Source organism: Galleria mellonella, unplaced genomic scaffold, assembly GCF_026898425.1.
Source record: "Galleria mellonella isolate WM207_F2 unplaced genomic scaffold, CSIRO_AGI_GalMel_v1 utg32, whole genome shotgun sequence".
Classification (NCBI taxonomy): Eukaryota; Metazoa; Arthropoda; class Insecta; order Lepidoptera; family Pyralidae; genus Galleria; species Galleria mellonella.
In genome coordinates this window covers 6,046,215-6,060,373 of record NW_026442075.1, presented here as the reverse complement: position 1 = coordinate 6,060,373, position 14,159 = coordinate 6,046,215, and the positions used below count along the sequence as shown (strand labels likewise).

Sequence of the window (14,159 nt, the reverse complement as noted above, 5' to 3'; positions counted from 1 at the left end):
AGAATGTCGAATTATTTATCTACAAGTAAAATTTTCTAAGAAATAAACAATTTTTTGCTTCGCAAATAACAACGGCTACTTTAAATAGTTACAAAATTAATACAAGACTAAAAAGGAAATAAACTCAATCAATTTAAAAAATATGTATGTCTAATAATTTAAATATTTTTTTTTATTGTTAGGAATTTGGGACGTCACCTGAGATGTCCTCTTCCCTTATTGAAAATCACTTAAAAACCTATCTCAGTCTTGGCAAAATCAGTATGAAAACAACAAGATAGTAAATATTAGTTTATCAGTACAATATAATAAAATTCCGTTGCTGGATAGGTACGGGTCTTTAACCATAAGCAAAGGATATAGAAAATGTTATAATGTTTAAGACATGCATAATATACAGTGAGGTGGCCGTTTACCATCAGAAGGGCAGTATGCTTGTTTGCCACCTTCATGGTTACAAAAAAAACATTACCATACGGGAGGAAAGCGTGGTGCGTGTAGGTTTTTATTACAGATTTATCTTTTCTTTTTCTTGTATATTGTACTTTTTGCAGTTGCCACGTACAATTTCATTGGGGATGAAAAAACGTGTTACACAATCTTTCTTTATGAAAATAAACCCTTTTCATAAAAAAAAAATCAACAATTTTAATGGTGAAGATCTCTCCAATAAAAAAATTGGCAGATAATATATGCATAAATATAGCGTCGAATTTTCAACTTTCTACTTTTAAAGCCGGTTAACAAGAAATAATATAATATCACCTACCTAGATTCGCTAGAATGTAAAGGCCATTGTATCCCGAAGATCTTCAAACGAGCAGGTGGTCGGCGTTTCTGTTCCGATCTAGTATTTTCCTCGACCGGCGGAGTATGATGTCTTCCACCTGAAGATGCCCTAGTTCCGCTTCTGCGGCGTCGTCTGCGTCGTCGTTCTACCAATATTAGATTATCTCCGTTCCTTATAATGTATGAGGAACGCAACGTCGACTTCTCCTCGCCCTGTCTTTGTCTGATCAAGTCAGCTGTCCGCAATGTGTGAATGTTCTGATACTCTGCTTCTTGTGGTACAGTTGCAGTTACTTCCCTACTAGTCCCGCTTCCATCCCTCTTCTTGCGGGAGGAATGGAGACCGACTCGACGCCAAACCTTTTCCATGAATCCGTATTTGCTGTCATCCCATAATTATTTACGTCTCCTCGGTAAATCCGTTTAAAGAAATTCTTAATGTTCGTATTATAGTATTTTTAACAGTTTGACCACAATATTATTAAGTTTCATTCAAGCATTGATTATTCACATCTAGAAAAATATCCGTAGATGGACCAATCAGAAATGTACTACACACCACTATCAGCAATGAATTTATGAATCACAGTCCGATCAGCCGTTCTCTGTCATTGTTCGGAAGTTCAACGCTTCTAGTCTACAAGACCGATTATCCTTGCTGTTAAACTGAGGACGATTCACACGACAGTCACTGATACCACTGAGTTTATCGTTAATCCCTTTTATTAAGACGTAGGTACTAGGTTAGTAGAATGAGGGGCGAGAATAACGTGTTTTTTGACATCGCATTTACAGAGGTCCCGGCCCAAACAGGGTGCGGGTGCTTGCATTGCGCATGCGCGGCCCCTTCGCTCATAGCCCTCGCCTGACCGAAACTTCAAAATGGCGGACCTCCGACCCCCTTCCCGTTATTGAATATCTAATTTTATCGTCATGCATTCATTGTCATCAACTTTAATGCACACGCGTTCTATTTTAGCTAGGTAATGATAGATATTTTAATCCGATTTTAAAATTTATATAATCTGCGTATATGATTTTGCTTGTGGAAAACCAACCATATTGCGTTAGTGTCAGAAGCTATAATTTTCGTAACATTTTCTTCGATTCTGATTAGCTAACTTTAGAAGTTTTATTCAATATTGTTAGAAAGTTGAATTTTTACATGTCTCTATTATTTCTAAATATAATGATCTCCTAGTATATTACATACAGATCCGTAAAAACTGATAATATCTCGAAAAGATAAATGATACCAAATTATGGATAGAGATATCTAATTATATTAGAATATTATTTTAACTTCAACATTTGAGCGCAACTTTGTCATTCACACCAAAAACACTTGTCTTTATCAACGTTTCCACTTGTAGTAACCTCGCCTGCGCTATTCGTATACGCTACAGCAATGGGCTGCTGCTTCCCATTACCAACAATCCCCCATAAGGTTTCCCGGTTGGAATGTAAGTGTTGGTGGAATAAAATTGCTACGCCGGTGGAGATTGTTATTAATAATTTATATACCTTGTAAAGTCAACTTCCACGCGGTCTTCTCTGGATACCATCATAGGTAATTTCTGATGAATTCGTCACGATGCGCCAACTGATCTGGCTTCATTGTTAATGATAGGTCTTTAGCGTATACCAACAAAGCAAAGTAGGTAGTCATTTCGTTTTCATTCATTGAAAAACTTTAACGTCTAGTTCTACTTGTAGTCAATGTTTTCTCAACGTTTAATATGAGTGGACTATTTTTATTTAATGTTTTTAACCGTACCCTATATTTCAAAATTGCTCTCTTTTAATATGTTAGTAAGATGTACAAGAAATTAAACGACAGAGAGGTTTGGGAACCACTATAATAAAGTATAATTTAAAATGTTTAGTTTTTATTTTGAAATACGACTCTGTCATAAAATCTGTAATTAAATCATAAATATTAAAATGGCAATGCGGTTTAGTTGTAATTCGCTCATATTGCGCCAAATCTAGTATTTTATATACTCTCAGTTAAGGTAAGGCTAAATTTGAAATATTTGAACGTAGCACCCACAACTTTATTTTATATATCGACCATAATGTTGTGATAAACCCGACACTTTACGTAATTAAGATCTTAGATTCGTTCTTGTCAATTTAAGACATACCTTTTTTTTAACTCACAGTTGGTTTTCCTGAATTATGTTCCTAGATGTTCGTAGTCTAATTTCTTATTAGAATATGGCGATAGGGGTATTGCCATATTCTAAATCCATTTTATCAGAATAAAAACAAAATTCTGACTCTCAAGTTCAAACAATATTTACACATTAAAATTTAATTTAAATTCGTCAAGCGGTTTCGAAAATTAGCGTGAACGAATTTCGTGACACGGTATTTTTATATTTTCCATGAAACTTAAAATGACAAACCACCGAATAGGAAGTGATTACCCTTGTCTATTAATATAAACAGCGCTATTCTTGAAGTGTATGGTATCATACATCCGTTCTATGTGATTTCACTAATTTCCCAATAAAAACTAACAATCTCCCCCTGTAAGACAACACCTTGGAAATTGACCTCCGCTCTACTATTGCTCTATTATGCGCTCTGCTCTTCTATTTGCCCCTAATATGTGGAAACCTATGAGAATAATATGATAATATTGTATATCAGAGATTGCTGAAATAAATATACTGCTGCTTTATGAGAGAAGCAAGATGGCCAATGGTAGCTTCCCAAACAAATTACAAAAACTCTACCGTCATTAGAAAAGGACATCTTGTTATATAGGTTTATAATCTTTGTGATCATTCTTTGAAAGGAACAATAAAGAGTTTTCATTCGTTCATTGATCTTTATTGCACAAACTTTACATTGGATACATGAAAAAGATTGAACATACAATGGCGAAATGATTCCATAGAACTTAAAGAGAACCTTTGAGAAATTGGAAGAAATCTATAGAATCCATCCGTCTAAGTTTTGACATTTCAGGACCAAACTGATGTTGTTGAGTAGTAAATACTATTCATAATTCATTAAGGTTTCACTGCTATATTACTCGGACTCTATTAAATTTTTTGATAAACTCTCCAGTAACTATGACAACAGTCAACAAAATATTTTTTATGGACATTTTTATGCATGTATGTAGATACTTACGCTAGAGTCGCTATAAAGAATTAAATTCAACACCTTTTTCATTACGAATGTATGTATAAATAATGTACCAAGTTTTAACTTTTCTAGTAGCTGGCAGCCACCCTAGTAAATGATAGTCGAGAACTATCGACATCTATAAGCTACACAGATATTCTGACACGCATAGCATTCCTCGTGCGTTGCCATTTCTAAATTAATTATTTATGCAGCTTAGAATGGCAAACAAGCTGACGGGCCACCTGATGGAAAGTGGTAACCGTCGCCTATAGACATAAACAATACCATGGGCATAATAGAGTATACTAAAAATTTTTATATCATCGTCCTTCTCTTATCCCAATTATTATTTGGGGTCGGCGTAATGTTTTTATACATATTACAATAAGATTTGGCTTATAGTTTTACGACCGGCCGCCTGCCTGACGTCAACCCTCTTTGGGAATCCGAGAGAACATATATGCCTTTTATAAAAAACTAATAATATTCAAATTTCTTATAATAATATAATAATTTCAATTCTATTATTAACAATATCAGGCATAAGTAAGATCTAACGATATGCACTAAACGCCACGTAGAGTTTATCAGCGACTATACTATATATACATACCTACAAACTACCACGTGTTATGTATGTATAGAAACTGCGTCATAGCGACAACAACGCAACACTACGTACTGGCTTCCCGCCACGTCGCGTCATGTCGGCGACATGCCCCCAAACGAATAATGTGCTCCACCGCCAGTTGCCCGGCGAGCATCGCCAATGTCTTGTCGCGTCGCGTCATCATCCTTAAAAACATGGGTGACAAAAACTTAGTGTTGGTCAAAACCATAGAAAGATTTCCTTGTTTATACAACTATAACTTGAGTGATTACTCCAAAAAAGAACTCACGGACAGAGCTTGGAACGAAGTTGCCAACGAAACTAAACTATCAGGTGAGTCCGTTTTACATTAGATAACGCCCGAACATCAATGCTACGTACGGTCGTTCTTATTAATATACTGCTAAAGATCAAAATCGAACGTTGAGGTCAATTGTAACTGGTTATAAACGTCGGTCGCGACCAACATGGTAATTTGTGGTATAATATTATTATGCTATTATAATCTTTAATACTAAGCTATATGGGTTAAAATCCATAAAACTAATGCGAGTTCAATTTAATTTTATATATTACATGAAATAGTATTATTAATTATACTAATAATACCTATTAACTATGTACTCGTATGTTTTCAAATTTTGATTTACTTGATACAGTTGATACGTATATCTAAAGTTATTTTGTTGCTATGAAGTAAAGAAAATAAATCTACACATAAATATAACTTTAAATAGGTAACTAACACGCCGCAACTGTATGTAGGTAATTTATTTAACAATTTTTACCCTTAATCAGACTATAGAGCCTCATTGGCTCTAAATAAATTTCAATTCGGAGTTCCTACATAAAACTTATTTCAATAAAAGTTTAGAGTTGTACCTGCCTAGTTAGTAATACAAGTTTTTAAATCTGATTTCCCGTAAAATAAGTATTTAAACTATTCATATTTGTAAAGTATGCAAGCAACTTTCCTTTCCCTTGCATTATTTTATTCTGCTTTATTTTACTGAACTAGATGTTATTTTGATTACTAGAAGTTTTACAACCTTCCATATTACTCATCTATCTCCGGCTGTCATTTCGTCCACACACGTTTTGTGATACGTATTTCCCCTCTAAAGGAGACATCTTTAGGCAAATTAATAGATCGCTGCTAGTGTTAAACCTTTGACACCTAAACTGCGAATGACTCATTTTCAGCTGCGTCGCCGTATTTGTACCCTTTTAATAAAGGAGGAAAGTGAGTGGCATTTTCTTGCAATGAGTTATTGCAATAATTTGATATGTATCACTGTCACTGTGTTTCTGTATTTATCGAGGAGAAACTAGATAGTATAGAGATTAATTTTAAAAGGGGTGAATTGCTTACTTCTATATTTGTTCGTTAGTGGTAGGTATTGGACCTACTAAATTTTATTCTACTTTGTTCATTTAAACCCGTTATATCCTTTCTTCATCTTTAAATACATGATAATATCATTAAATAAATAAATACATGTTTATTATTTTAATATAGATAAATAAATAATTTAAAATTTTTATTCATACTATCGATAATTTGTAACCTCCTCCTTTTTGAACACATTTGAAAATGAAAATAACGTAAAATTATATTTTATTTTTCAGTTGGAGAATGTAAAGAAAAATGGAAGAATTTACGCTACGGTTTCATAAGAAGTTTGAAGCCAAATGCAGATGGTTCTGTAAAAAAGAAATATTACTTACATGATGACATGGAATTCGTTCTACCGTTCGTTAAACCATTATCAAAACAATTCGGTTTGGTTCAAACGCCTATAGAAAATGACACCGACGATGAATACCTGGACAATCAAGTTGAAAGTGGACAATCTCCACAACAACACTACTTAGAATCGGATATGCAACAAAATCTAGAACCACCTAGAAAGAAAATTAGATTACAGTATGAAAATAATGCAAAAATTTTACATCAAAAACATTGCCCCGCAGAGAGATTTGACGAATCAAGAAAAATGTTCTTACTTAGTTTATTGCCAGAAATTAATGAATTAACAGAAAGCCAAATGAGAGCCTTTAGAAGAAAAGTTCTATCGTTAATTGATGAAATAGTAGACACGCCAAACCTGTGCGATACTAATATATTTCAATGGGCGAAAGAACAGCACGAAGAAAAACATAGATTTGGAAATGATCAAATAAAATCCGAGCCTCTCTAACTTCATTTGTTTTATTTTAAATATATTGTTTTATTAAAAAAGGATTGTTAATAACGGGGTCTAACATCCCCATTGCTAGCAATATGTATAGGGTATATATTTTGCTATCAGATCGACTATGGACTATGATGAACGAACGGATCTGCTTTCAGTCTCACCTATCATCCCACACTGATACTCCGCCAGCGTATGTTGATAGCCATGCGGGATTATCATTCCAACATCACTCATTAAAAAGAGATTTTTTAAGTAAGTCTATACAACAGATAATATAATACTAACGTAGATCTTATTTTCTATTTATCATCCATATCTTAATACTAAATAGGATCCATGCAGATTCTTTATTTTTTCATCCAGAATTTATATTAATTTTATGGTACTTCGTGTGGTAATGAAGTAAGAATATTACATCTCACCACTACTTCCGATTTCAAGGACCAAAAAAGAAGTCTATTGTCTCTCTCAAAATCCTGGAGATGAACTTGAAATAAATCGAGTGTGAGTAGGAGAAGGATAGGTCTAGGTGTATGATGATATTCTCCTTTCCTAGAGAGTGAAAATATTCGTATACGAGTATAGCAATAGGAATTTAATCAATAATAAGTGATGGATTAATTCATTTTATAAACCATTGATTAATGGGGGGGGGGGGGGGGAAGGGATTGTTAGTAATGCAGACTGAGAATCCTATTCCTTGCAATATACCCAACCAAGTCGACCTCCTCGCGGTTCTCCCTGGAAACTATCATGGTTAATTCCTGATGAATTCATCATGATGGGCTAACTGGCCTGTTTACATTCTCATCTTTCACCCTTCACTGGTGCTCCGCCAGCGTATCCCGTTAGCGCAGACGGGGTTACCATACCATTTTCACCCATCAAAAAAAAACCATTGATTAATATAAAATATATAATACGTTTTATATTTAGTACTTGAAGGAAAACATGACATGCTTTAGTACCATTCCATAGGTTAATTTTAATTTTAACTTAATTTTGTTGGAGCCTAGTGCGGCAGATTATAAGGATGGAAAATTTAAGGTTAAGAGTTACAACAAACTAGAGTACTGAATTGTACAAATTGGTCCCTACTAATCTTTACAATTTAGTGGCAAAATTTGAATAGCTTATTATCGAAAAATGTGTACATCCGTCACTACTCAAAATGGACTTATATAATCAATTTTACTGCCTGTTATTCATACTTTATCATACCTAATAATATATTTTTACATACTGTATGTCGCAACAGCCTGTTATCAATATTCATTGAGAGACTGTGTTGAAATAGGATTTTGTATCTATGTAAAAAAATTTCTACTTTTTCGTAAAAATCTACGAGAAATCTATTACCTAAACATACTAAACATAGTCTTATTTAAATACATAAGAAATCGGGAATGAGTGTTGGAACTTCGTATTCGTTGGAGTATTCGTCTTTCGATATAGGTAGCCAATGTATTTTGTGATCCGAGGCATGCTTACATCAAGATTGCTATCACATTTACTTAGAACTCTTATATCTATTTACTTAGTCGCGTACATTTAATTTGCAAACAAGCAGCAATTTGTCGATACCACCTAATTATTATTTTAACTGTGACAATGATGTTTTCTGCTAAATTGTCATAAAATCAGTACATTGCCCGATATTGTCGTATTGCCACACTTAGTAAAAAAAATGTTTAACGCCTTTTATATTAATGGCTGTAAATTCATTTTATTACTTTACCACTCTCAAGATTAAAGCCTAATCTTTTGTAACGATAATTCTTATAGAAAAAAAAAATGCTCTCGACTGTATCTAATTATAACTAGAGAGAAAAAGAATGTGGAGGTTAGTCTTTGTTAGACTACATTCAGTGATAACCTTTCACTTTTATAGAATTCATTATATCCAACGTACAACACGTTACGTTTTAAATAGTGTAGGCGTCAGTCCTCATTGCAGATTACCCTGTCAAATGGAACTCTTCGCTATCTCCCTTGGAAACTATCATGGATAATTCCGAGTGAATTCGCCACATCAATAGGTTAACTAACCTGATTTCATTCCCTCTTATCATTTACTGTTATCCCATCAGTATATATACCGATAGTGCAGGGAAGTTTGCCCTATTTTCAACTCATTACAAATAAAAAAGTTTTTAGTAGACTAGAAACCCCTTGGAATTAAGAATTATAAAAATTAAAAGCGCCATCTGTATCTCCACTATGTATATTATCTCGAAGTTTCTGGATGTCGACACAATATATATTAATCAAGATTACTGATAGATGGCGTCACAAGTTCTATAATTACATAGTAAATTATATGGAAATTAAACCACCATTAAATTGATACAAGAAAAGACAATTATTGTTTATTAAATTATAACAGTGGTATAAAATAAATTTATACAAAATAAAAGATTTCAACAGCTTTTAGCATTACTAAAACTGAAGCAATAGAGGAATAATTGTTAATAGCAAATTAAATTTAAAAGCCTGACATTTAACATACAATTATTATACTTATTTTATAGGAGCATTTTTAATAGACTTAGTGGTAACAGGATTTCCAGTGACTTTGCTTATAAGTCTGTTTCCTTGCCAAACACTTTGTAAATTATCATTTGTTTTCAAATCAATTTGTAATTTTTCCCATACTTTCTTTTTGGGATTAAGAACATCATCTGGCTCCCCAGTTTCATATCCTTCTACAACAATTCTGTCACCTGGCTTACTACCTTCTGGAGCCAATAACGGCTCCACCTGTCTTGGTTCATCAACTGAAGCACACAACACCATACCCTTTGACTCTATTCCGCGCATCTTTGCTGGTTTTAAATTACATAATACAACAACATCTCTATTTTGCATTTCTTCTATAGGTACAAAGTTTACTAAACCTGATACAATAGTTCTAGGTTCTGCTTCACCTAAATCAATTTTTTCTACATACAATGCATCTGCATCTGGATGCCTTGAAACTTCTACAATATGACCTACACGGATATCTAATTTTGATGGAGTAATTTCATCATTATTGTTATTACTCTTAGTTTTAGTTGATGGTGGATATGCCTTTTTGGATAACTCCTGAAGTTTGGGATCTTTAAATATTTCTTGAATTGGTCCCAAGAGCTTATTGATAGCTTGTTCAACAGACAATTTCAAATCTCCAGGATGAATATTCTGCTTTGCAAATTCAGCTTCCAAGTCATCATAGTTAGAAAATTCAATATCACCACCATGATCTGGTGCTCTAGAAATCTTGAATGTCTCACCAGGTTTTAACAATGGAAATACAACATATTTACTGAAGGATAGTACTCCATTATCAACAATATTTCCAGGTTCACAAAAAGCTTTCTTAAGTTTCTTTTTTACATTAGCTGGGCTATCCAAAAGATCAATTTTACTGTCCTCCTCAGATGCTGACATTTTCCCACCTGTTAGACCAGGTACCATAGGATTCATAAGATGAGCTCGTTTAGCATATCCAAGTGATGGAAGATATTTCTCAGCCAATGTGAATATTTTTCTTTGATCAACACCACCAAACTGAGCATCAACTTTCAAATACTCCTCATCTAATGCTTGTAACCCAGGATATAGTAAACCACTTAACAGAGGATGCTCTACTTGCTTCACTACTTCTGCTCCAGCTTTCTTGGCATCATGCTCGGTAATAACAGAAGACATACGATAGACATCTAGGGTATATTCTTTGCTAAGCTGATAGTCTGTACCTCTGACAAACTTCAACTTCTCTAATGGTACATCAATGGACTGAAGCATTGCTTTAATGGCAGCTTCATAATATTGAGTGCGAAGAATTAATAAATCCCAAGGTGCCTTCATATTATCCAAATAAGCATGCAAATCTGCAAATAAAATAGTCACCTCACAGCCAGCCCTAAGGAAATCGGCAATCTTAGACATGGGTACAAAATAGGCTATGTGGGGCCGTCCAGTAGTAGCTGTACCCCAATAAATTTTGAGGTCCCTTTCTTTCAAAATCTGATTGATTTTTTCTTCCCCTAAAACTTCTTGGAGATTACGAACTATAAGGTGCTTTTTCTCTTCCCAATTCGCCATGGTGAAATCTGTAAGTCGATCAGTGAATGTAAATGATGAAATCTTAAACCACTTGATATCTATAAAAAATTTACTATATATCTTAACTTACCGTAAGTATTACACTTATTTTCCAAGAATCTTTTATATAACTAGATTACTTATTTAATTTAATATTAAAAAAAAATAAGTTTTAATAAAGTTTCTTTTAACACGTCAATGAAATGTAAAAAAGTGAGGATTAACCTCTAAAATTCGCAATTACTATTATGTTAAAAAATAAAGTTATTTATAAGATCTATTAAGGAAACAGACGGAAATACATAAATTAGTAATTCTATCTCAACAAAATACAAATTTTATTCGCTATTATTGGAAAAAATTAGAAAAATATTGAAGAAAATATGAAGTGAAGTTAGATACAATTACAAAATAATTGTTACTAACTGATAATTGGCGCTAGTGTCGCAGTGAATGCTCGTATTTCCAGTCAAAAGCGCCATTGCTAGTGTTGCCAGGTTAGGTATTTTTTTGCAGTAATGGGTAATTTTTTTCTGTTTACGAAATTATTTAAATTAATATTCTTGGATAAATTTTTGGAGTGCAATAAAATGGGCTTGAAGAAATTTGTAATTTTTTTGGATAGTTTGAGTATTTATAATATATATATATAAATATAATAAATGAAGGTACAATATAGATTCAAATAAAAGAAAGATAGATCAAAGTAAAAGCAGAAATGCAAGGAAGATTTTTCATTCTTCGTCGTCAACAAAATGATGTGAAAAACTTATTATATATATGTTTTTCAACATACAAGTTAGTGATTGGGTAAAAATTATTAAAATTGTATCGATTTGGGGAAAAAATATTTGACGTTTGGGTAAAAACCAAACATTGCATGTGGCAAGACTGGCCATTGCGCATGACAGTCAGTGCGGCCTTGCAGACACAAGAGCGCTGCCAACAAAGGCCGAGTCGATGGGTTTACAAAAAGAATAATTTGGACTAGTAAAAACCCTTTTGTTGTTGTAATTATAATTTTATATAGGTTGTGAATCTGTGATTACGGTTAAGAAAATGTGTGAATGATTATAAATCGTGACGGCTAGCAAAGGAGTCAGCTGGTCAACAGTGCGAATAGTGAATTAAGAAATGGCGGCCTTGCCAGCAGGTGTTCAGTATGGGTTATCATCGGAATCTAGTTATAAAGAAAACAAGGAACTAGTGTTTGTGAAATTAACGGATTCAGCGCTGAAAGCTATTGAAGATTTTATTAAAAATAATAAGGTAAGTGTAATCGCCATATTGTCGTACCAAAATATAGATAAGGTAACAATGTCAGAGGCGCCATACTTATTACTGTAATCGAAATGAAATTGCAATTTTATTAAATTTTAACACAGTAAATTAGTTAAATACAGTATTAGTCAATTAATTAACACGTTTACATGATGGGGTCGCATTAGACTCCATATTACAATGTCACGCCACGTCAACATGCAAAAATTGTTCTCTGTTATTTTCACAGATTTAACATTTCATACGGCTATAATTAGAGAATTCTGCTCTTATTGTTACGGAATTCTACGTATTCAGAGGAGTTATGTTACAATTTGAGTATTTGTTTTGAGTTGAAATTCGATTTGGAACGATTCATCATTAATTTATTCTGAACTATAAACATTCAAGAACAACCACTATTCATTGATAGTTGTAGGTAGGTACCTACATAAAATGGAAAAATACCACTAATGTTGTACTCTTCTGTAATAAACACAAATTAAAAAATTCTTCTTTATACTTCTAAATGATTGATTCCATTTGAAAATTCAAGAAATTTAATTTCTGAATATCAATTAACAATCTCTTTAATGTTGTGACTGATAAGGATAAAGATAATTCAAGCAGATAATTATTGTTGATTTGACTTTTATTTTCATTTATGTATTTTTCCTATAGTTTCTCATGAATTTTTAACTTGTAAAAAAGTGGAATAAGTCTAAATAAAATTTAGAAAAGTCCAATTTCTGTATCTGCATTTTGTAATAGACCTGAGTCTACATTTTGTAATAAATAAATAATTCTCATACACATACAACTATTATTAATTATTACTTTTTCATCATAATAAAAAAATTTTTTTTTCATCTCTCAGGTATAGATAAAGATATTAATTAAATATAGAAACAAATCAACACAGTTTATCATTTATATGTAAGATGGCGCTGGTAGTCCAATTACATAAACTAATAGATACATACTTATGTACAAAAGACCTAGTTATTTCAGATATTTATTTAAAAATTCACTTTGACTATGGCAAACCTAATATGACATGGAACATTCCAGGACAAACACTGCCAAAGATTCAGAAATAAATATTGGATTAAAAAGTCTTTTTTATAATATATTTTTATAATAAACACTCCTATCCTTTATATCTGAATTTTTTTTTTTTTTATAATTTTAATATTTTCATGTTTTAACACAATTGAAAGTTTCACAGAGATAGGGACTCTGGTAGATAATTTATATATTGATATTTGGGAACACTAAAAATAAAATAAAATATCAGCTGTTACTATATTTCTGTTATTTTATAATTAATATTTTATCTTATATTAAATTTATATGATGATAAATATAAATTTAATATAAGATAAAATATTAAATTTATATTTATCATCATATCAGCCTTTTACTGTCTACTGCTAAACATAGGCCTTCCAGTTGAGGGTATTGCCAGTAGTTGCCATGCTTGATAACCACAGTTAGACTTTAGAGATGTTTTAAGAGCAGCTGCCAATCTCTCACCCTCCCTTAACTGATTCTTATGACACCCACAGGAAAAGAAGGGATGGCCTATTCCATGCGGGGATCACACGGCAAGCATAAGCCTAAATTCATATTACCCATTAAAAAAATAAATATAAAAATGCCTGTTTTTGGTAGTTGAGAAAACATTTATTTTGCTAGAATTTAATATGTCATATTGATGATGACTTTTAAATGATATGCAATAAATTTCCTTTTTGTTTTGTGCTATTTAAAAAGTAGAAAATTATCACTCCTATATTAAAAGGGTTCTTTGGGACCCTTTTATCATTACTGTTTTCATTACAATTCTGCATATGTAGATAAATTTTTGTAATAATTTTAACTAAACATAAGATATTTTCTCAGATAACCGAGTTTTAAATTCATACTAGTAATACCCAAAACAAACCATTGGTCACTAGATTAATTTTATTTAAGAAATGAACTGAATTAAAAACTGATAACAGTTTGTTATTTGATATTAGGTAAAGTATTGGAACTAAGTACACATTTTACAAATTTTATAGTAA

General features: G+C 32.4%; 4 protein-coding genes across 8 annotated transcripts in view; 2 read left to right on the top strand and 2 right to left on the bottom strand.

Annotated features, from left to right (window-relative positions):
• Positions 1-1,599, bottom strand: part of LOC113510753 (microtubule-associated protein futsch) — a 220,752-nt gene extending 219,153 nt beyond the window's left edge. The window contains exon 1 of one of the 2 annotated variants that reach the window (XM_031907249.2): positions 770-1,599. In XM_031907249.2, coding sequence (XP_031763109.2) covers positions 770-1,158 — 389 coding nt within the window. In that variant the 5' untranslated portion in view covers positions 1,159-1,599. The remainder of the gene's footprint in view (positions 1-769) is intronic. The other variant, XM_052896362.1, reaches the window with a different exon arrangement.
• A 2,981-nt stretch (positions 1,600-4,580) lies between these two features.
• On the top strand, positions 4,581-6,744 carry LOC113510811 (uncharacterized). Its single transcript, XM_026894346.3, has 2 exons — positions 4,581-4,876; positions 6,173-6,744. Exons 1-2 carry the CDS (start codon positions 4,666-4,668, stop codon positions 6,742-6,744), a joined length of 783 nt encoding a protein of 260 aa, XP_026750147.2. The 5' UTR covers positions 4,581-4,665.
• A 2,335-nt stretch (positions 6,745-9,079) lies between these two features.
• LOC113510711 (tyrosine--tRNA ligase, cytoplasmic) lies at positions 9,080-11,277 on the bottom strand. Of its 2 annotated transcripts, none has more exons than XM_052896318.1 (2): positions 11,257-11,277; positions 9,080-10,838 (listed from the first exon to the last, which is right to left on the bottom strand). In XM_052896318.1, the coding sequence occupies exon 2, from the start codon at positions 10,828-10,830 to the stop codon at positions 9,262-9,264; it is 1,569 nt and encodes a 522-aa protein (XP_052752278.1). In that variant the 5' UTR covers positions 10,831-10,838; positions 11,257-11,277; the 3' UTR covers positions 9,080-9,261. The 2 variants fall into 2 exon arrangements, with proteins under 2 accessions (XP_052752278.1, XP_026750019.1); XM_026894218.3 differs by lacking the exon at positions 11,257-11,277 and adding an exon at positions 10,922-11,246.
• Positions 11,278-11,720: 443 nt separating this feature from the next.
• LOC113510718 (RNA polymerase II elongation factor Ell) overlaps positions 11,721-14,159 on the top strand; it is a 64,656-nt gene continuing 62,217 nt past the window's right edge. For all 3 annotated transcript variants that reach the window (XM_026894227.3, XM_026894226.3, XM_052896344.1), the window contains exon 1: positions 11,721-12,099. In XM_026894227.3, the coding sequence (XP_026750028.1) occupies positions 11,965-12,099 (135 nt within the window). In that variant the 5' untranslated portion in view covers positions 11,721-11,964. The remainder of the gene's footprint in view (positions 12,100-14,159) is intronic.

What these genes read in the sequence shown, in the direction of transcription:
- LOC113510811 (XM_026894346.3), top strand. Translation starts at nt 4,666, where the DNA reads ATGTGCTCCACCGCCAGTTGCCCGGCGAGCATCGCCAATGTCTTGTCG. An exon ending in CAACGAAACTAAACTATCAG is followed by an intron (nt 4,877 to 6,172) that starts GTGAGTCCGTTT and finishes TTTATTTTTCAG; the next exon opens with TTGGAGAATGTAAAGAAAAA.
- LOC113510711 (XM_052896318.1), bottom strand. Translation starts at nt 10,830, where the DNA reads ATGGCGAATTGGGAAGAGAAAAAGCACCTTATAGTTCGTAATCTCCAA.